This window comes from Megalops cyprinoides, chromosome 13 (genome assembly GCF_013368585.1).
Source record: "Megalops cyprinoides isolate fMegCyp1 chromosome 13, fMegCyp1.pri, whole genome shotgun sequence".
NCBI classification, from domain to species: domain Eukaryota; kingdom Metazoa; phylum Chordata; class Actinopteri; order Elopiformes; family Megalopidae; genus Megalops; species Megalops cyprinoides.
In genome coordinates this window covers 3,305,650-3,328,047 of record NC_050595.1, presented here as the reverse complement: position 1 = coordinate 3,328,047, position 22,398 = coordinate 3,305,650, and the positions used below count along the sequence as shown (strand labels likewise).

The 22,398-nt window shown below is 50.2% G+C and overlaps 1 protein-coding gene across 4 annotated transcripts in view; it reads left to right on the top strand.

Moving 5' to 3' along the window:
* The window catches only part of LOC118787740 (protein MTSS 2-like), a 70,415-nt gene extending 51,646 nt beyond the window's left edge, over positions 1-18,769 (top strand). Inside the window, exons 4-15 of one of the 4 annotated variants that reach the window (XM_036543375.1) lie at positions 2,086-2,170; positions 4,828-4,919; positions 5,003-5,077; positions 8,072-8,080; positions 9,716-9,873; positions 10,213-10,320; positions 10,690-10,787; positions 12,868-13,000; positions 13,722-13,796; positions 15,139-15,318; positions 17,115-17,280; positions 17,946-18,769. In XM_036543375.1, the coding sequence (XP_036399268.1) occupies positions 2,086-2,170; positions 4,828-4,919; positions 5,003-5,077; positions 8,072-8,080; positions 9,716-9,873; positions 10,213-10,320; positions 10,690-10,787; positions 12,868-13,000; positions 13,722-13,796; positions 15,139-15,318; positions 17,115-17,280; positions 17,946-18,754 (1,988 nt within the window). In that variant the 3' untranslated portion in view covers positions 18,755-18,769. Of the gene's footprint in view, positions 1-2,085; positions 2,171-4,827; positions 4,920-5,002; positions 5,078-8,071; positions 8,081-9,715; positions 9,874-10,212; positions 10,321-10,689; positions 10,788-12,783; positions 13,001-13,721; positions 13,797-15,138; positions 15,319-17,114; positions 17,281-17,945 lie in introns of all 4 variants that reach the window. The other 3 variants (XM_036543373.1, XM_036543376.1, XM_036543374.1) reach the window with 3 other exon arrangements.
* Positions 18,770-22,398: the final 3,629 nt, after the last annotated feature.

Sequence of the window (22,398 nt, the reverse complement as noted above, 5' to 3'; positions counted from 1 at the left end):
ATATGTGTGTGTGTGTGTGTGTGTGTGTGTGTGTGTGTGTGTGTGTGTGAGTGCATGTGCGTGCATGTGCGTGTGTGTGGAAGGGGTTATAACCCGGACTGAATTAATGAATGGTTTCTGGGGTGAGGGGAGGCAGGGGAAGTTGTATGTTAATTGTGAATGGAGCACAGTGTGAGTGTTAATGTTAATGCGGATCTTCTGTGTGTGAGTGTGTGAGTGTGTGAGTGTGTGAGTGTGTGAGTGTGAGTGTGAGTGTGAGTGTGAGTTTGAGTGTGTGTGTGCGTGTCTGTGTGTGTGTGTCTGTGTGTGTGTGTCTGTGTCTGTGTCTGTGTGGGTGTGGGTGTGTGTGTGGGTGTGTGTGGGTGTGCGTGCGTGCGTGCGTGTGTGTGTGCGCAGTTAATTCAGGGTTGAGTGGACTTAAACACAGGACTGTGTTGGAGCTGAGACAGAATGGAACATTCCTCACTCTGTCACTGTGTCTCTGTAAGCCTCTTATGGTCACTGTCCCCGGAGTCTGGAGCATCCAGGCAAGTCCTTTAGCTCCAGTTTAGGAATGCAGTCAGGGGTCAACATTTTAAAGTCAAAATGAACCGCATCAGAACAGAGTGGAAATCATACAGCTTCGCTTTGATGAGACACGTGTCTGGATACGTGGAGTCGGAGGTTAACAGCAGGCTGCTAGGCTGAGTGTGTGTGGGACTGTGCTAGAACACTCCTGGATCTCGGACAGGTCTATCTGGATTCAAAATGTGACATGATTTGAAGGAATATATTCAATATTCCTTCAAATCATGTCACACAGTGACACTGGACTTGTGCACTCTGATTGGTTGGCCTGGGATTTGAGTGAGTGAGTGACAGGCCGTGGGCGGGACTGCGGGTTGCTTGCGGTGACACACGCCGTCAGCCTCAGGCGGGGAGCGGCGGTCACAATGCGGTCCGGAGGCTGACTGGGCCTCAGCGTGGAGGCCCTCTGTGGCTGAGCTGAGTCACGGGTCAGCGTGTGTGTCATGGATACTGTTGCCGTGGCGTTTATATATCATTATCTGAATGTCCAGGAGAAGCTTGTGCGAGGGAGTGTGTCTGTGGTCTGTAATCAGGGCCGGTTTGGATAATCCCTGTCACACCCCCTCCCCACCCATCCTGCCCCCCCACCTTCCAGGATGTGATTGACCAGATCTCCAGAGAATTCTCCCCCATCCCCCACCCAGAAGCTGTCTGTCACACTTCAGAAGCAGGCACCCAGGGAGGGAGTGGGGGGTCTACTTTAATGGGGGTGGGGGGAGAGGCTTAGATTAACATGTGGAAAGCCAGGTTTACAGGCCAGAGCAAATCCCTGGGGATCTCACCTCTGAGAGGCAGGGAAATCTGGGCTTGGCCCCTGAAGTGTTAGGCCACGCTGGGGCATTAGGCCTCGGTCCCGGTCTGTAATTATTGCCCAACAGAGTGGAAGGAGATTGAACTGGAGTCAGTGTGAAGATACTTGCTGTTGCCCCCTGCTGGACAGTCTTGGTATAGCCCCTCACAGACAGTGGCGCTTACTTAGACATCTGACCATATCTCTCTCTCTCTCTCTCTCTCTCTCTCACACACTCAGAGTTTAGAGAGAGGCGTCTCAGTTCAATTACAAGGGGCCTGATCTACCTCGCCGCCACCCCGTACTAAGACTAGCTTCTATATTTATCAGAGTTACAAGTTACGAGGAGCCCACTGGCTATAAAAAGCCACTATGCAGAGTCTTTATTTAGAGTGCAAGCTGGATTGTGTATGTTAAATCCAAACTGCTGGTGTTGCTGAAGTGTAAATATTTCCATGAGTTCAGGGCTTTGATGGTGGTGGAGGCGAGAGAGAGAGAGAGAGAGAGAGAGAGAGAGAGAGGGAGAGAGGGAGAGAGGGAAAGAGAGAGGGAGAGAAAAAGAGAGAGAGAGAGAGAGAAAAAGAGAGATCTGAGGAGAAGACATCTAGAGCTCTGTCTTTTCTCACTCCACATCACTGCGATGTTGTGATTGTTGTCTTTCTGCTTTTTCCTCGACATTCTCCAGACGTTTGCTTGACGTTTTCCCCTCACTTTCCCTGTCTCTCCAGGTGCCACCCGGGACATCGGATCGGCGCTGACCCGCATGTGTATGCGACACCGCAGCATCGAGGCCAAACTGCGCCACTTCACCAAGTAAGCCCCGCCCACTTCCTCTTCCTGCCTCCCTGCGGGCTGCCCTGTGCCTGAAGAACGGTCACCCACCTCACTGTCACATACTGCAGAGGTCACAGATCTGTATCAGTGCTGGATAGGCAGCCACACCCCCATGCATATTGTTGTACTGATGCTGTTATACCTGGTGCACATGAACAAAATACCAGTTTGTGTGTGTGTGTGTGTGCGTGTGTGTGTGTGTGTGTGTGTGTGTGTGTGTGTGTATCTGTGTATCTGTTCATGTTTTTGGCATGGGGATGGATATTACTGTTTTCTTGTGGCTATCAGAATGTGGAGACAGTGAGACCGTGGTCTATCCAGTTGGAATACAGATCAGTATCCCATCATTTCCACAGGGCATTTTAAGCGGTGAGAGTTCCTCTCAGTTTGGCAAACCGTTCTGACCACACTGCTGGGCTACAGGTCACAGTTTCCATCAGGCTTTTCTCAAGTAAGCTGATCCCTCGCTGTTTAACATCCATCTCGTGTTGCTGAAATAGCAGGCTGCCCGATGTGTTTGTGGAACCGAGAACCACGATCGATGGAGCGCTGCTATTCGCTGAAGCCGTGTTAGCGGCAAAGAAGGGTAAAAACATACCCCCCACCCCCCCACACCCTCAGTCCCCGACATCTGCAGGCAATTCCCCTGGATAGTTTAATGAACCAAACCACCGACTCACAAAAGACAAAGTTGTAAACCTCAAGTAAGTAATGATTTCATTTCAATGGCTTTTTTATTCGGAAAGTTTGGGGGGAAAAAAAAGAACCAGCCCCTCGCTAATGACACTACTCAGTGACAGGCGGTGGTCAGAAGTTCCTCCTGGAGTGTTTACATTCTTGCCCAAAGTGTGTGAGGGGAAGGCCTTCGCCTCTCTGCCTCTCCACTGGGCTGTCAGGGGAGCACAGCGTTCTACGTTTACATTACAGCGTGATGTAATTAGGGATAAGCCACACGTTTAGAATCTCCCAGACGCGGGGAGGGTCTCGTGTTACCGTGGAGACGGGAGTGAGTCTCGTGATGACAGAGGGACAGTGGGAGAGAGGATCACAGGAACGGAATATGACACAGGGGCCCTGTGTTCCGCAGGCTTCCGGAAACTCACTCCTGACTGCGCTCATGACACAGCTAAAGACAAGGGCATCTTCACTGCGCTGACTCCCTTTAGCCATTACAGCCCTCTCTCATGCTGAGAGTGGCATACAGTGTACAGACACCTTTTTACAGGTCCTTCAACGTTACGCTATGTGCTTGGTAAGCACACAATCAGAATTCACAGAAATCAGAATTTAGGATTTGAACCAATGACCCTTAGGCCCTGAGCCTCATGCTACTCTGTCTCGCATTAGACCTGGGACCGATGGCATGTTGATCTTTGGGGCCAGGCAGGGATGTTTAAAGACACAGGTATGAGGCCACAGGTGATATTAATTAGATTTCAGAAAAGTGTAGCTACCAAAACTGTTCTGTGTCATGCCCGTGTGTGTGTGTACATATATGAACTTGTGCGTGTGCGTGTGCGTGTGTGTGTGGGTGTGTGTGTGTGTGTTTGTTTATGCAAGAAGAGCGTCACCCAGGGGAATGTGCCACAACAGCTTTGCTTATTGTTACACGCGTTTCATCAGGAAGTCACTAGATTGTGCTAAACTGTAGTCATCAAAGTTAGAACGACATTAACTGTAATCAACAAATCTCAAGGTACAAGAAGTACATTTCATAAATGATTTTCACATTCATTGGAAGTGGTCTGCTTTCCGTTCACAAACCACTTCAGCAAACAAGTCATGCTTAGTGGAGGCACCCACTGTTTTCTCACAGGATAAACAGGCCTTTGAGAATCAGCTTTGACCCTGCTCTGTCAGACACTGGGATACAGGGACTCCTGCACAGAGACACAGTCACAGAGGGTGAGGACAGCTTCCTGGAAATGGAGGAGGAGGAGAAGGGGGAGGACACAGAGATTTGGGGAGGGGGGGGGGGGATTCATGGCACCCTACGACCGGCTGGATGAGGGATGGGGGGGGGTTATTTTGGGCAGCCAAGGACCAGCTGGTTGGGGGGGGGGCTCCGTCCCGAGAGTGTGATGTAATGGCACTGCAGTGTTCCTGATGTAATCTGCGCTCCTGTATTCAGCCCCTAATCCCACTCTTCCGTGTTAATCCTCTCACAGTCACGCCATTCACACTCCTCTCCCCCCTCGCCCCCTGTCTGCAGCGGGCGGAAGTGCAGGGAGGCGCAGGGATCCGTCGGACCATCATGCACCGCACTCACTACTGCAGTCATTACACAAGAGCCGGGCCCTTTTCCGTTTTACCCTGCCACAGGTCATAGAGCCTGTGCGTGCGTGCGTGCGTGCGTCCGTGCGTCCGTGTGTGTGTGTGTGTGTACACTCTTAACTCTTCACCTTCTTCAGGAATGATCTACATGCTCATTGGCCTCTGTGGAGTTATATTGGAATCTCAGGTTGATGCATGAGGTTAAAATATATGCAGGTTCTTTTTTCCTCACCAATACATTTTCTGTGTCTCTCCCTCCCTCTCTCTCTCTTTCATCATCTCTCTCTCCCTCTTTCTCTTTCCCTGTCTTTCCCTCTCTCTCTCTGTCTCTCTCTCTCTCTCCCTTTCTCGCTGGTCCCCAGCGCTCTGATGGAGAGCTTAGTCAACCCTCTCCAGGACCGAATCGAGGACTGGAAGAAAACCGCCAACCAGCTGGACAAGGACCACGCCAAAGGTAAGTGACGACACCCCAAACCCGCTCAGAACGCATTTTCCACCACCCCCCACGTTTAACCCCCCCTCCCCTCTCTCCACCAGAATACAAGCGGTCCCGACACGAGATCAAGAAGAAGTCCTCCGACACCCTGAAGCTCCAGAAGAAAGCCAAGAAAGGTAGGCTCTGCACCACCCCCCCCCACCCCCACCCCCACCCGCCGGCCGCGGTCTCTTTGACGCGCTCTGACAGATCGGCCAGGCTGGCATGCAGGAACGCCGCTAAACTATCTGTGCTGGCTGGGAAAGCGCAGGCTCAGAGCGCGATACGCTATCGGACTGTGCGGCTGCAGGTTAAGCCCTGCAGGATTACTGTCAGTCAACTCAGCTCTCTCCCTCGGCCTGTTTTCAGGAGTGGATTGGTAACCGAGATCTGGCTCTGGATAAACTGTCCCAGCTGTAAATTTGAGCTGTGTGGCTTTCTTTAAAAAAGAAAAAAAAAAAAAAAAACGTAGGCTAACAGTGCAGTACTGGAAAAAAAACAAGATGGTTAGCGGATTTTCCTCTCAGCAGTGTGTACTGTGGTGTGTTCAGGAGCAGAATGCTAGCTCGAAAAAAACCTTGAGAGAAATCAAGCTGAAAATGTCAAGGTCGGTTTTCTAGCGGAGAGATCCCAGCGCTAACATGATCTACGTGTGCTGGGAAACTCTTCCGCAAGCGTTGAAGGTCAGTCTTCTTAATATGCAACCCTCTCAGCTCCCTCCTCCGTGTCAAAGCGGAACTCAGTGCCGATTATTGCCCAGAACCTGTCCAGAAGATGTCATGCTGATTGGTTTATTCAGAAGAATAACGTCACATCCACCAGACTAGTCTAGTCTTCTTTTGACACAGTTGCTTGCTGTTATTTTCAAAAAAAGTCTCACTCTGTTCTGTAAAAAGGAGGATGGTATGCAGTAAATAAAATAGGCAGCCAAGATGTAGTATCTCTCCCACTCCGAAACTGGCAGCTAGGTTGTGATACATGTCTCTTTCTTTCTGAAATGGGACACTAGTTTTCAGTAAATATCTCTCCCTTTCTGAAATGGGCAGTTAGTTTGTGGTAAATAAATCTCCCTTTCTGAAATTGGCAGCCAGGCTCCAGCACCAAGCTCCTAAATCCCTTCTGAAGTGCATGTCTTTGTGCCAACTCATCAGTATGTCATTTTTCTCTCTGAATGTGCCATCAACCTGAGCGTACCTTATCGGGTCTTAGGCATTAACCTGGACTGGGCTACACCTCTTGAGGTCTGCTTGTGGTGGTTTTGTCCTGTCAGTGCTGGTTCCTCTGAGAAGGCATGCTGTCAGCTGTAGAACAGGCATGCTGGGAGTCAGAGCGGCAACAGGCCAGGAGGAATCGGGGGGATTTACGTCACTGTGACGGAGGACAGAGGCTCCGCTGTGCAACACCTCCCTCTGGTGGCCATGTGGTGAACTGCGAGGGTTGGCACGCATCGTTGCAATGCCATAGTTTGTCATCCTGACATTTTCTCTAACAGTGGTGCAAGAAGCCGGAGATTTATTGGAGGAATGCAGTAGTAGGGTAATCAATATTTCATTGAGAGCTGAAAGAGCAGCAGAATTTTTCTGTAGAGCGATGTTTTACAACTGAAACCAAATGGGCTTCTCTCCATCTGTGACCCAAATGTCAAGCCTTCATCCTCAAAACTGCTAGTGGCCTTTTTTATTGAATTCAATAAAGTAGAATATGTGAAGGGCAGTGGTAAAAAAGACTTCCAGTAAATTCCCCCAGTAAACTACCCTTTAGAGGTTCCTCTGAGTCAAACTGTGTTTGCTTTCTGTCTTTTGCTGCTAAGACCGGACGTGTTCACATATCCACCTTGAAAGTGAAAGTGGTTTCTTTTGCATCTTTGAATTCTGCTGCACCGCACCATAGCAGAGGGAAATGGAATATGTTGCTTCCTTTCAAAAGAGGTTTCAGTCAAGCGCCAAGCTCCGCCTCCTCGGACAGAATTCCCTCCCCTCTTCCTCCAATCAGAACTAGATACACGAGATGTATGTTGACACTCTAGTGTCAGTAGCAGAGAGGTCATCCTTTATTTCTCGTCTGTTTTTTTTCTATACTGTGAATGTATATTAATCCTAATTTTACTCAAGAAAATTTAGCATTTATAAAAGTAAGAAATAACAAAATAATCCTGCATCAAAGAAAGCTGTCTTGGTTTTTGGACCCTGGCAGGGGTCTCCACAGGACACAGGAGTCACACATGACAATGACCACAGTAATGAAGTTAAAATGCACTCACAGGAATAACTTTCACATAATGTGAAGCCAGCCCCAGGAATCAGGTGTGGGGGCGTACCTTACAGGAGCGAGCTCAGAGATGTGAGAGTGGATGAGATCAGTGGATGAGATCAGTGGATGTCATCCTCTTTCACTGCATCCGGCTCTCACATCTCCTGCCCTATATCCCTCCTAAACTCCATATACAGCCATTACTCTGAGAGTTGCCAAAACGGCCACTCCCTCTCTACACTCACACTCACGTTCAGAAACCAAATCGCTCCACATTCCTAGGATTTTTTTTTTTTGTGGGATGGAATCTGAGCGGCCTCATGGTTTGGTTTGGTTTGGTTTTGGCTGTTTTATTTTTTTATTTGCACTAACAGTCTTGAAGCACTTTTGGCTAAAAGAGCTGAGCTGTGAGCAGCTTTCTCGCTATAACTTTAACATTGAGCTTCTGTCTCTGCTCTCTCTCACCCCTGTGCCCCCCCCCCCCCCCCAAAAAAAAACCCCTCCTTCTCCTTTATCTCTCCCCTCTCTCTCTTTCTCTCTCCTTTTCTTTCTCTCTCCCCCTTTCGCTCTCTCTCTCCTTTCTCTCTCCCCCTTTCTCCCTCCCTCTCTCTCTCTCTCTCCCCCTCTCTCCCCCCCTCCCTCTCTCTCTCCCTCTCTCTCTCTCTCCCTCTCCCTCTCCCTCTCTCTCTCTCTCTCTCTCTCTCTCTCCCTCTCCCTCTCCCTCTCTCTCCCCCTCTCTCTCTCTCCCTCTCCCTCTCCCTCTCTCTCCCCCTCCCCCTCGCTCTCTCTCTCTCTCTCTCTCCCCCTCGCTCTCTCTCTCTCTCTCTCCCTCTCCCTCTCACACACACTCTCTGACTCTCTGGCCCACTCCATCCCTGTAGAGCTCCTGGGTAAGTATGGCACACCTCCCTCTCTCCCTGTCTGCTTGGCCATTGGCTGTTTGTCTGTTTTCTTTTTCTCCTTTTTGTTTTCCCGTCTTCCCGGCCTGGTCGTGGGTCCCCCCTGTCATCGGACCCTCCTTCTCTCATGTGGGAGAGTGACAGTGATGTGTGTGTGTGTGTGTGTGTGTGTGTGTGTGTGTGTGTGTGCGCATCTGTGTGTGAGGACAACAGAGCCATAACATGAGGGGTGGACACTAACTCTTACCCCACACTGCTGTGCGTGTGTCTGTGTGTTTGTGGGTATCAGCTGTGTGTGTGTGTGTGTGTGTGTGTGTGTGTGTGTGTGTGTGTTTACATGTACGTGTGTGTGCATGATATTACCTCATTATTGCAGACTGTGCTATCAGTAGCTGTTTCAGACACCATGCTCACCGGAGTCACTGCGGCCAGACATTCTAAACACGGGCTGTGAATGGAAACAGCACATCTACTTCACTCTGGGGGAAAATCGGAGCCCTTTCACAGAAAAAACATTCCCCACAGTCCTATCTGTGTGTGTGTGTGTGTGTGTGTGTGTGTGTGTGTGTGTGTGTGTGTGTGTGTGTGTGTGTGCGCGTGTGGCCACACATCGGTGATGCGTTAAGCTAGTACAGTGCTAGCTTCCCATCATGCACTCACACTCAGCACGGAACACATCTGGACTCATTATTAAATTACCCATAACCGCCTGCGCCCTCCATCTGAGCTGAGCATCATGTCAACAAATACTCTGCACATAGAGATTTAGGTCACGTCTCCTCAGCTGAATGTTATCAGTTTCGCGCACTAAAACCTTTACATTTAAAATTTAACCCATGAGGAGATCACAAAATACTAACACGTTTGCAGCGTAGGTGTCATACAAAGATTATTAAGTGGGTCCAATTATGAATTTACTTCCAATTAACCTGAAGAGAAGAATGTACTGTAGACTGTGTGACTGGGATGTGACTTTGTGTGAGGGTTCTTGACTGTTTTGCACACACCTGATCACCTGTGTGACTGACTGAGTGCTTGCAGCATCCTTCTCCCTCTGTGTCATCTCTCATAGCCCTGCGTTCATCATGCCCCTGTGTAGCTCTGCTTCCTGTTTCCTGTTTCCTGCATGGCTCTCGCTGGCGAGGGCAGACGGGATTCTCGCGCTCCTGTCCGGGGTTGTAGAGTCACAGCGAACAGCATGTCTCACCCTGTCCACACCCTCCCAGCATCTCATTCACATTCTGCGTTTTGGGCGTTTCAGTACCATTTAGATGTTGTTGTTTTTTCATCTGTGTGTGTTGGCGCTTGGTCGGTGGACGTTGGGGGAGGTGGGGGAGTCCCTCCAGGTCCAGGCTCACCGCCAGGTTTTAATCACCTCTCTCTCTTTTTTTTGTTCTCTCCTCTCCTTTCTCTCTCTCTCTCGCTCGTGTTTCCTTGTGCCGTTTCTGTCCTCCTCACAAATCTCCATCCTCGCTTCTCACACGTCTGTCTCTGTCCCCGGGCCACCTGTGGTTGGCCCGGCCGATGCCCTCCTCGTCCCCCTGCACCCCCTGCTCCCCGCCCCCCGCCCCCCGCCCCCCGCCCCCCCGTCCCCCCTTCCTGTCCCGCTCCCCCCCCCCCCCGCAGGCAGGGGGGATCTGCAGCCCCAACTGGACAGCGCCATGCAGGATGTGAACGACATGTACCTGCTGATGGAGGAGACGGAGAAGCAGGCGGTGCGCAGGGCGCTGGTGGAGGAGAGGGGCCGTTTCTGCACCTTCATCAGCTTCCTGCAGCCCGTGGTGGTGAGAAAGGAGGGGGAGGGGCGGAGCCAGCGGGCAAGGGAGGAGCCAGGCAGGAGGGGGAGGGGCTAGACGGTGGGGTCAGTCGGAAAGGGGAGGGGTTAGAGGGTGGAGACAGTTGTAAGAGGGAAGCGTGGGGGGGGGTTCAGGATGGAGACAGAAGGAAGAAGAATGAGGTTCTCAGGAGGATGGTGCTGAAGGTGGAAGGGACAGACAATGAGAGGGGCGAGGCGAGTAAAAAGAATACACCGGGAGGGAAGGGGGGGGGGGGGGGGGGGGGGGTGGAGGTTGCTGTGAGGTTGCTACGGTGATCATGGCTCTCTCTTTGTGTCTTTTCGTCAGAATGGAGAGATTGCCATGCTGGGGGAGATCACCCATCTTCAGGCCATTATTGATGACCTCACAGTCCTGACCACTGACCCCCACAAACTGCCCCCTGCCAGTGAACAGGTACCCCACCACACACTGGCCTGGACACCAGAGGCATCATAAATGCAGAGTTCTGTGGCAGACTAAACCAGAAACCCCAGATCTCCTTAAGACATTCAGCTTATCTGTTATTTTTTATTTAAAATTTTGTGTTGATTTCAAATCCAGTTTGACAAATTGTGTGAAAGTATTTGACAGATTTTCAAATCAATAACAGATGTTGACATTCTTGGCTGTAGTTAGTCTCCTGAAATTGTCCAGAGTAATCATTCCTCAGCGCAGGATTGGCTGTGACTGACAGCTCTGGTTGATGTCGAGCATTCTCTGATTGGCTGTGATTGAGAGCTGTGGCTTATGCTGGGTGCTCTCTGATTGGTTGCAACATTTCAGGTGATCAAGGATCTAAAGGGCTCGGATTACAGCTGGACCTACCAGACCCCGCCCTCCTCTCCAAGCAGCTCTGGCTCCAGGAAAAGCAGCATGTGCAGGTGAGTGAGTGAGTGAGTGACTGACTGAATGAGTGGGTGACTGAATGGGTGGCTGAGTGAGGAGAAGACGGAGTGAGTATATGAGCGATTGTGTGAAGTGAGTGGATGAGTGAGTGAGTGAATTGAGTGGGTGGGTGGGTGAGTGAGAGAGTTGTAGTAAGTGAATGAGTGGGTGAGTGATTGAATGAGTGATTGAGGGAATTGAGTGGGTGAGTGAATGAGTACATTTGTGGGTGAATGGGTGAGTGGGCGTGTGAGTGGCTGTCAAAGTGAAGAGTGATATTTACCTTTTTCTTATCAATATTCTTCTGATATAACTTTCTTAATACTTACCGATCTACATGTGCTTTTCGATGTTCAATGCTATAATAGAAAAGTAGTTTTTCTAACAAGTGTGTGTGTGTGTGTGTGGGGGGGGGGGGTCATCTATCATGTTTATAAAATAGCCTAAACCTCTGTGCATGCAGTCTGCATGTGTGTCTGTCAGTTGGCTCGTCTGTGTGCCTGTCCGCCTCTGTCTGCCCACTGGTCTAACACATCACACTGCGGTGGAAGAGCCGAAGCCTGCAAGCCCACAGCAGTGGAAATCATTCTCACTGGGTTCAGCTCCTCTGCAATGAGTGGCACAGCGCTGATAACCTGCAGGAAAGAGGCGTGGCACGCCTGCTGTATGTTCACATGAGAGAGTAGCAAGACCTGCATCAGGGGAGGTTAAGTTTCTTCCCTGAAAAAGAGCTCCTTGTTTTCTTATTTAAGACTACTTTGAAATAAGAATGTACAACTTGTGGTCTCATATCCTTAAGAAGAACCTCAATATGGTTCCTATTTTTACAATATGAAGTCTCTATCCTTACATTAAGAGGAAGTTTCTTCAGAAGAGAGGGAAAAAAAGACAGTGAGACTCATTTCCTGTAATGAGAAATTTCAAATGAATCACTTTCTTGTGATCAGAGCTATTCTTTTATGAGGAAAGTATTTTTGACGTGTGGTTTGCGGAGTTGACAGATTATCCTACATGTTTGAAGTTTGGGACATGAAACTTTCATTACATTTGTCCAGCAGACACTCTTGCAGTTTTTACGCGTTATTCATTTATGCGTCTGGGTGCTTAGTGAGGCAGTTCCTTCCCCAAGGACACAGCAGCAGGGGCCCGTGTGGGAACAGAACTGACAAATCTTTTTTGGGTTTGGAGCCCTGCTGCTCGAGCAGATGGGGGCCGAACTGACCTCAAGTTTCCTGCTGCTGCTGTACTTGCACAAGCAAGGCCTTTGATTGGTCTGTTGTGCCTGCAGGTCTGATGATGTCACCAGCTGGTTTTGTAGCCATTCATTGCAGTGATCTGGAGTTATTATGTGTGCCTGTGTGTGTCTCACCTTCTCTTTCAACTGGTCTCTTCCATGTGCTCCCCTCCCTCACCTCTGACCTCTGACCCCTTATCTGTCTGACCCTACTTCCTGCATGACTCACCCCTCCCCACCCCCCCACCTCCACTGGTGTCTCTTCTGTGTCATCTCTGTTCTCTTCCTCTTGTTTTGCCCTGTTTTTCTCTTTCCTTTCCTTCTCACTCTTTTTATTCCAAATCACTCCCTCGCTTTCTTCCTCCTCTCTCCTTCTCTCGTTCTCTCTTTCCTCTCCTCTCTGGTTCTGCACTGTCGTCACTTTCCTCCTCCTTTTTTCTCTTTTTCTCCGTCCCTTTCTTCTGCGACGTCCATCCTCATCACCTCTCTTCTGTTTCACAAAATTTCATCCATCGTCACCCACCCGCCCATCCACCCGAAAAACCCCAACCCGAAACTCATCACCGCTGCTGCCCGTATCTCACCCGTGCCTCTGCACACCTTTACCCCCCTCCCTCCCCCGCCCCACTCATCCTTCACCTGCCCTCCGCCCTCTCTCCTCTGCCTGCTCACCCCCCCCCCCCCCTTCTCTGTATCCTTTCGTCACCCCCCACACCCCCCCCACACCCTCTCCCCCCCTCCCCCCGCCCCCCCTGCAGCAGTGTAAACAGCGCCCACAGTAGTGCGTCTCGCTCGTCCGGCTCTCAGACTCACTCACCCAGTTCGTCCTATCGCTACCGCAGCCTGGCCCAGCCGCCACCAGGGGGCGCCCAGCGCCTCAGCAGCGTCTCCTCCCACGACTCGGGCTTCATATCGCAGGACGCCAACGTCTACTCCAAGCCCCCCTCCCCCATGCCCTCTGACATCACTAGCCAGGTATGCCCCGCCTCTGAAACCTCCCTCAAACCCCCCTCTGCACGGGTACACGCTGAGAGAGCAGGAACCAGCTGGTCTTGCACATTCTTACAGATCCCTCCAGCTTAGCTGTACTTTTTAGCTGATTGGTTGGTCATGAACCTGGTCGTATATTATGGATGGTGTTTTGATAGAGATTTGTGTAGTACTTGTTTTCAGACAGAAGTGTGCAGGTGTGTGTGTTTGTGTGTTTATGCAGAGTTTGGACTGCGAGAGTGTGTGTTTGTCACACCTGTGTAAATATGAACCTTTTATTAACAAGGAGCAGCATTGAAAGTTTCTGTGAGCGTTTGAGTGAGCTCTGATCCTCTAATTTGTCCTTCTCTACCTGTTTTTTTCTTCTTTTCTCCTGAAATCTCTTTTGTGCTCTCTCTCCCATCTTTCTTCCCATCGACATCACAATCTTTCTCCTATCTCCATCTGCCCCTGCTCTCTGTCCATCTGTCCTTCTCCACTTTTCTCTTTTTTCTTCATCTCCCTCTATCCCTTTCTCCCTTCTCTCTCTCTCCCTTTCTTCCTCTTCCTCCCCCCAACTCTCCCTCTCTCTCTCTCTCTCTGTCTCCCTCTCCCTCTCTCCCTCTCCCTCTCCCTCTTTCCCTCTCTCTCTCTCTCTCTCTCTCCCTCTCTCCCTCTCCGTGTCCCTCTCCCTCTCTCCCTCTCTCCCTCTCTCTCTCTCCTGTAGAAGTCATCGAGCTCTGCTTCCTCAGAGGCATCAGAGACCTGTCAGTCGGTCAGTGAGTGCAGCTCTCCCACTACGGTTAGTGCTCCCTCACACACACGCACAAACACACACGCGCACACACACACACACACACACACACACACACACACACACACACACAAACATACACACGCACAAACATACACACACACAAACACAAATACTCACAGACCAAAGAAAGGGTGTATTCTTGGTATCCAAGCAATTTAATCTAAATGTCAAACAATTATTCCCTTTTTCCAGGCTTCAAGCTCAAATCGGATACATATGTTAACTGCAAGTACTTAATTGTCATAACTGATGTATTAATTTTTAAAAATATTTTAAAGGTAGTTTTTTTAGAATGACATTAGGAGTCCTTGAAAATGTCTGGTGTTTCTCACAAAGGGCGAGTATACACAGTCTTCCCAGGCATGTAGAGCAGGTCTTAACACAGAGATGTACTGAGTGCTAACGGACCAATAAGGGCCCTTACAGAGACGAGCCTCCTCATTGGCTACAATGAGTCTTGAGAAGGGCAGAGAAGTCTCAGGTGAGAAGCAGGGCTCGGTCTCAGTGCAGGTGAACAGGACGGCTCTCACCTGCGCTGCCTACCTGCCCTTCTGACCTCTGACCTCTGACTTCTGACCTCTGCCTGTCGCTCACAGTGTCCTCTGGGGGGGGTATTGGGGGAGGGGCGTCGCCGTGCCGCAGTGGGGCAGGCCACGCTGACGATCTTGTCTCTCCGTTCCGCAGTTTGGCCCCTCCTTCGCCACCTTCCGCCCTGCTCTCTCTCACACTGGCTCCAGCAGGCCTTTCTCTGTCATACTTCCTGCGTCCCCACCCTATAACCGCTCCCCCGGATCCAACACTTCCTCTCCCACATCAAAGGTTCCTTGCTGGAAGGTTTGTTTCCATCAGCACATTTTGCTTTGCAGTTTGTTGTTTTTTTCTCATTTATTTTATTTTATTTTTGTTTCATTTGCGACCTCTTTATCTTTGATTAATGCTTTTTTTAATGTGTGTGTTATTTCATTTGGCCCATCTCCTGCCTAACTCACTCATAACTTCATTACTTTGCTCCTTAACTTGTACTCCTGTTCTGTTGCTGCTGCTCTCGACCTGTTTCAGATCTCTCTCAGATCTGCTAAAAGGAGCAGGCCGCTGGTGGCACTGGTTTGATCGAACCCATTCGAAATTTAGCCGACACATGGTACCCAAACCTGAGCAAACGCTGCTTTATAAACAAAGAGAAAAGCATTGCTTACGGAGCCCAACTGGCGTGACTCGAAAAGGCACTCAAACTGCTCAAACTGCGGGACTGTAGACGAGTCCTCCCTCCGCTGCGATAGGGCGCAGTCTTATCTGTTGTCTCAATAAAACCCGCCCACCTCTTCAGGATTGGTCCAAACCAGGTGCCTACGAGCAGCCATTGGTCAGCACGCTGCAGCGCAGAAAGGAGCCGCTGGAGAGACTCAGAGAGCCCGAGGCCTCCGCTGTCGCCCAGGGGTATGCTGGGATACATGTGGAGGACTCCCAGCCGAGGCCCAGGATGACCCCTGCCACCATTGCTGCCAAGGTAACGGCCACGCCCAGCTGCCCTTTCCAGCAGCTATTACTCCCTGATAACACTGACGCTGCACGCTTACACAGGACCTGCATTCTGATCATCATTAGAAACATGCAGCTGCCAAAAACACAAACCATAGCGGTTATCTATCCGTCATTATCAAAGGGTTTTATTTGGCTGATCCCCTGTTGTTGAGGTATAATTAAAGGAATAAATACTTGGACACAAATGAAAATTTGGTACCCTTGCGCAAGGTACTTAACCCACAATTGCCTCAGTAAAACCTCAGCTGTATAAGAGAATTTGCTCAATGACGATAATGTCATGTAATTCCAACACAATAAATATAAACGACACCAATTAGAGATGCTGTAAAAATATAACAACGCAAAATAAAAATGGCTGCATAGAGCCTCTTCTGTAAAAAGATTTGTACAAAAGTACAAAATAAGGAGCGCTGAAGAGCCGATCCTATTTGATCTCAGCTGCCATGTGTTGATGTGGCAGGCTTTCGGCCCGTAAACCAGGGCTGCTGTGTGTGTGTGTGTGTGTGTGTGTGTGTGTGTGTTTATCTGCAGCCACTGCCCTGAATGTCCCCATCTGCCCTTGCACTGACTCACTTCTCCCTGACATGTTTTGATGAAATAATACATTTGCGTCTGTAGACTCTATGGTAGATGTGCCATCGAAGGCAATCAGAGTTTTTCAGTGTTCCAAACTGCAGTGCATTCTGGGAAAGGCATCAGTGTAAATGTGCATAACTACTCAACTAATTGTACCAATTAAGTGCTGGTAATGGGTTTGGACAAAAAATTAGCATATGCCACAGCCCTCTGGGGACACAGTGAGACATGCTGATATACACACAGTGAGACATATGAGTGAGTGCAATTAGCAGCAAAAATGATTTACAACCCAAATGTCATTATTGTCAAGGAGTGATGTTTAAATTGCAGTTTTGTTGCGGGTTATTGTAGTGCTGTCTGATGTATTCAGACATTCAGAAGCTGTCTGTCATTTCCTGTGTGTGCTGCTGTTTATGTACCCTTTTTATTTGCCCTTCTGCTTTGTAACTTGTTCTTGAAAAGAGCCAAATTAATAAGTGTGAATCAGCTGTGGAATTTTTATAGTTTTTTAACATCAGACTTTAACATCGGAGAGGTCGGTTTGGTTCATCCACAGGCAGCTGTTAATGATTGATCTCCAGCATCACTGACACATGTGGCTGAAGTATTGTATGCTGTATGCACTTTCATGCAAATTTGATTAAAAATGATTTCCATTGCATTTATGTGGAAAATGTATATGGTTAATAGAAACCTAGCCTGTACTAACCTCTCCCTACACTCTCCCCCTGTGTGTGTGTGTGTATCTGTGTGTGTTTGTGTGCGCGTGTGTGTGTGTGTGTATGTATCTGCCTGTCTGTGCGTGTGTGTGTGTGTGTATATGCATGTGTGTGTATCTGCCTCTGTGTGTGTGTGTGTGTGTGTGTGTGTGTGCATGTGTGTGTGTATCTGCCTCTGTGTGTGTGCGTGCGTGTGTGTGTGTATCTGCCTCTGTGTGTGTATCTGTGTGTGTTTGTGCGTGTGTGCGTGTGTGTATGCATGTGTGTGTATCTGCCTCTGTGTGCGTGCGTGTGTGTGTATCTGCCTCTGTGTGTGCGTGCGTGTGTGTGTGTATCTGCCTCTGTGTGCGTGTGTGTGTGTGTGTATCTGCCTCTGTGTGCGTGTGTGTGTGTGTATCTGCCTCTGTGTGTGCGTGCGTGTGTGTGTGTATCTGCCTCTGTGTGTGTGTGTGTATATCAGCACGGTGAGGAGGTGTCTCCTGCTGCCAGTGATCTGGCCATGGTTCTGACCCGCGGGCTCAGTATGGAGCAGCAGAAGAGCAGCAGGGACTCGCTGCAGTACTCCAGCGGGTACAGCACCCAGACCACCACCCCCTCCTGCTCCGAGGACACCATCCCCTCACAAGGTGACTCAGCACGCCCCTGCGGCAACTGACCAATCACCCTGCACATACACTGACCAATCACATTGCACATGCTCTGACTGACCAATCACATTCCTCATGCTCCTACTGACCAATCACCCTGCACACACGCTGACCAATCACATTCCACATCTTCTGACTGATCGATCACATTCCCCACGCTCTGACTGACCAATCACCCAACGCACACGCTAACCAATCACATTCCACATCCTCGGACTGACCAATCCCACATGATCTGACTGACCAATCACATTCCCCATGCTCTGAGTAACTCCTGTTCCACACGTATTATTCTGCACATTTTCTGACCTGTTTATGTAGTTCAGTGGCAGCAGCATATACAACCACCACTGACACCTCCTCACGAGCTAAACTCCCCCCCCGTTTCCCCTCTTTCCCCCCCTCCCCCTGTCTCCCCCCACCCTCTCTCTGCCCCCTTTCTCTCTTTTTCTCCCTGTTTTCCCTCTCTCCCTCTCTCTCCCTCTCTCTCTCTCTCTCTCTCTCTCTCTCTCTCTCTCTCTCTCTCTCTCTCTCTCTCTCTCTCTCTCTCTCTCTCCCTCTTTTCCCTCTCTCTCCCTCTTTTCCCTCTCTCTCTCTCTCTCCCTCTCCCTCTCCCTCTCTCTCTCTCTCTCCCCGTCTCTCAGTGTCTGATTATGACTGCTACTCTGTGAACGGGGATGCAGAGGGAGAGGTGCAGGCGGATTTCGACAAGTCCTCCACCATCCCCCGCCACAGCAACATTGCCCAGAACTACCGGCGCATGATCCAGACCAAGCGGCCTGCCAGCACCGCGGGCCTGCCCAGCGGGGTGGGGGCCCAGGGTGGACCCCCCAGCGGGGCCGGGGGGGGCGGTGGCGGGGGAGGGGGGGGCTCAGGCACCCCCGGAACGGCCACCATCCGCCGGACGCCCTCCACCAAGCCCGGCGTGCGGCGCACCCTGTCCAACGTGGGCCCCATCCCCATCCGCCCGCCCATCGTGCCCGTGAAGACGCCCACGGTGCCCGACTCGCCGGGCTACACGGGGCCGCCCGCCCGGGTGGGCAGCGAGGAGTGCGTCTTCTACGCCGACGACACCTCGCCCAATGCGCTGGATTACGTCAAGGCCTCGCCCAAGCGGCTGAGCCTCCCCAACACGGCGTGGGGCTCAGCGGGGGGGCTGGAGATGAGCGTGTACGCCCAGCAGCCCGCCGCCGCCGCCGCCGAGGAGGACCCGCTGCTCGCCGCAAACCGCCACAGCCTGGTGGAGAAGATCGGCGAGCTGGTGGCCAGTGCACACGCCCTGGGCGAGGGCCAGTTCCCCTTCCCCTCCCTGCCTGACGACCCCCCGCCCGGCCCCGGCCCCGCCTCCGACCCCCAGGCCCCGCAGGGCGAGGACATGCTGGTGTCCATCCGCAGGGGGGTGCGGCTCCGCAAAACCATCTCCAACGACAGGTCGGCGCCCAGGATTTTGTGATGGTCTCCAGGGGGAGAGAGAGGGAGAGCCCGGGCGGTGCCAGGGGGCCCTGGGGGCCCCTGGGGGCCTCGCCACTGACTCTGTAGAGAAATTACGTATGTCTGAAAAGCAGATTAATAAGCAAAGAATTAAAATACGTCATTAAAGTAAATAATAATGATAATTAATGAGTAAATAATAAAGGAAATGAATGGCTTCGGCCGCTATAATTTTAGCGTGTACAGACGCATGTTCTTCTTCATATTAACACCTCCGCCGGACACCGAGCCGCTGTGGGCACTCCCCCCCCCCCCCTCCACCCCGACCTCTGACCTCTGACCTCTGACCCCTGGGGTTAGCTCTCGGCAGGTCACTGAGAATGTGGGGTGTGGGGGGGCCGCCGGCTGCCGCCCTCTTCCCCCACACCGGCTCCCCTCTGCGTGTCCGACGTCACATCGTAGGCTTGAAACCATGGTAACGACCCCCCCCCTCTCTGTGTGTCTCTGTCTGTGTGTGTCTCTGATTGGTCGAGGGCTGGGCGGGGCACTGCTGCAGGTCAGCTGGAAGGCTTCTGCTGCTGGGACGGGTCAGTGTCTTAAAGGGTTTCCCTTAGTTACCGAGTGTGTGTTTTATTTTTTTAATCCAGATTTTTGTTTGTTTGTTCTGTTTGGAGCTGTGTTGTACACACAAAACTAAAAGCTATGCTACCATTTTGTCAAGAGATGAAGAAATTATATCATATCTTATATATTTTTTAGATATTTCCACATGAATTCAAGCAATAAGCATGTTGTTTTTTGGGTGGGTGGGAGGTTGGAAATTAAAGAGTAATTTTCATTATTCCTTAGGGTGCCTCTTGTTTATGGCTTTCAGGAAGTCGTCGGGCAGATGCAGGTATATGCAGACGATAGGTCTGTGCCATGTCTTCTCCAGGCCTAGCAGACCCTGTGCGGTAGAAGATTTAACTTCAGCACTTTGAAGGTGAATTCCCAGTGCTGACCACTAGATGTCACTGTGACAACGCTGTTTGCAGTGTGTACATTGGTTAAGTAGTGGCGGTTGCCTTCAGACATACATATTTTTTAACTGTAGAGTTGTTGAGCTGGGTGTGGCAGTGAGGTAAAGTGATGGAAACAGGAAGTGAAAATGAGATATGGGGAAGGGGGTGGGGTTTTTAGTGCAGGGGGGCATGGATATGTTTTGCTCTGAAAAGGGCGTATTTTAAAATGGTAGATAAAGACTATATTTATATATGCAAGGGATAAAGTGTGGTTTTTGGGAAGTGTCTGGAGCCTCAAACTAGGAGCGTTTTTTAGCAGATTGGGCTGTGTTGGACCCTAACTGTGCAGGGGTTGCTGGGAAAGGTTTTCCAGGTTTGAAAGGGATGTGGGCTGAGAGGAGGGGGCAGGTGGGTCTGGGGGCAACAGCGGACAGGAAGTGAGTGCATAAAACAGGACGTTCGATGTATAAAACAGCGCTATAGCTCAGGGCGTTCGGGGACGAAGTGCAGGAAAGAATGAGGGGTACTAGTTGCAGGCAAAGTGTATAGGTGTGTCGCATTCACTGTAACTGAGTATTATCAGTGCTAATTACGCCAGTGAAACTTGTTAGGATGGATACATTAACTCCACATTAAACTGTGGCTCTGCATCTTTCAGTGAAGGAAAGTAACTGAGGATAATATACAGTAGCACGTCATGTGTCCGGGAATTTCCACTTTCATTAGTGTAAAAAAAAAAGAAAAAAAAAGCCAAAGTAGCTACCTTCAGCTGAAGGAAGAAGGATGCATGTCTAACATAAACGTTTCAGCCTGAGAAAAAGCAAAACTGCCAAATGTAACAAGTGTAGTGGGTGTTAATCTAACCTCTAGTCTAGAGGAATTGTAAATGTACATATGTTGTTTGGTAATATAGAAAGGAGACAGAAAGGTACAACAATATTTGTTATTTTTAACCACTATAGTGTGGTAGAAACACAGTGTCTTTCTTTCTCTGTCTTTGTGATGTGCAGTAACTTCTACTGAATTGGCATTAGGGATACACCACTTCTATGTACCAACGGTTGAACTCACCAGTAATGACCACTAATATAATGTCCAGCGTTTGAATGGACTTTGCAATATGCTTTACCTGTGTAGGCTACGTTGTGTACTCTCTGTTCTAGGATTGATTGCTTTTGTCTTAAACGAGAACAAGTGTTCTAGAACATTCTTTCTCCTCTGTACTGGAAAAGAGCTGTGCTTCAGCACTGTGACTCACGCGTGTTGGAGGGGGCGTGGCAGGGGCGGGGTGGGGGAGCAGCACGGCATTCCAGCGGCAGTGACCCCGCCCAGGCGGGTGTGTCTGGACCAGAGGCCAGCAAAAAGGCGGTCACCTGTAGACTTACCGTTCAAGCACAGGTCATGACTTTGTATATACGTATATATATCTGAAGGTGAACACTAACTGTATACGTCGCATCGCAAATATAAGAAAGTGTTTGACACTAATATTGTCTAGAAGTACTGGAAAAAAAAAATGAAGGCAAAAGTCAAGTCTGCTTAGGACAATGCGAATAATATGGCAATGTGTTTTTAGCTGCATTGGAAACATCAAATCTGTTCTGTTTTCTCTCTATTCTCCCATGTCGTTTGTTGGGCTGTTTCCTTTGATTGTACTCGATTATGAAAACTGACTGTGCGGGGGGGGGGGGATGTGCGTGGGTGTCCTTCTCACATTTGCTGCGGTGTTGTTCGTGGTTGTGCCTGCCCCCCTCTGAACGAGGTGGCTCTCTGCTCATAAGCACAGGCAGCAGGTTGAATGCACACAGTTACAATCACGCTGTCACACACACTCACAGACAGACAGACAGACACACACACCCACACATACACACATGTGCATGTGTTTCCGGAAACACACCTCCTTCCATAGAGCACCTGTGTGTCCCCATGCAGGCGCATACGGTTGCTCACCCCTTCAATCCGATTTGGCATGTGCTCATCACGCCTTACCCCTGCCTTCTACATCGGGCAGCCTCCCAGAGGGTCATGGGAATTCAGATTACATAAGCAGCGATGGCCTTGCATGCTGACGGTTGCAGAGACACACAGAGCCCAGTGCGCTCTCTGTCTCTCTCTGCAGTGGTCACTCTTTGTATGAAGCGCGTCAAAGCAGTGCGTTCTATCACAAAGTCAGACTAACTGAAGGATCTCCGGGGGGGCTCTGCTTCCCTGGGGTCAGGTAGACTCTTGTGTCTGTTCATTCAGCCTCATGGACAGCAGTGGGCAGATCATTAGCAGAAATTTACAGTCTGTTCCCTCCGTAATGAGGGGAGAACCACAAAGAGGAACCAACTTTGCTGTTTAGTAGGTTGTGGAGGAGAGGGTGCATTATTTGCTGTTGCGCACCTCTTGTTGGGGTCCTTGTATAGCACTCCTCTTAGTTCAGACATCGGGGTTGGTTTTCACACATGAACGCAAATGTTTTCCCTGCTCATGAGTCGGTCGGTACAGGGGATCCACGTGGTCAGTTTTTTTTTTTGCTCTGTGGTTTTGTAAATAAATAGCACAGGCCACCATGAGCTAGTAATAGCTGACATTTCACTGTATATAACCCATGTGTATTAGCATAGCTAAAGGCAACCACATAACTCTGCTGCCATTCTTGTGCATGAACCTCATTGGC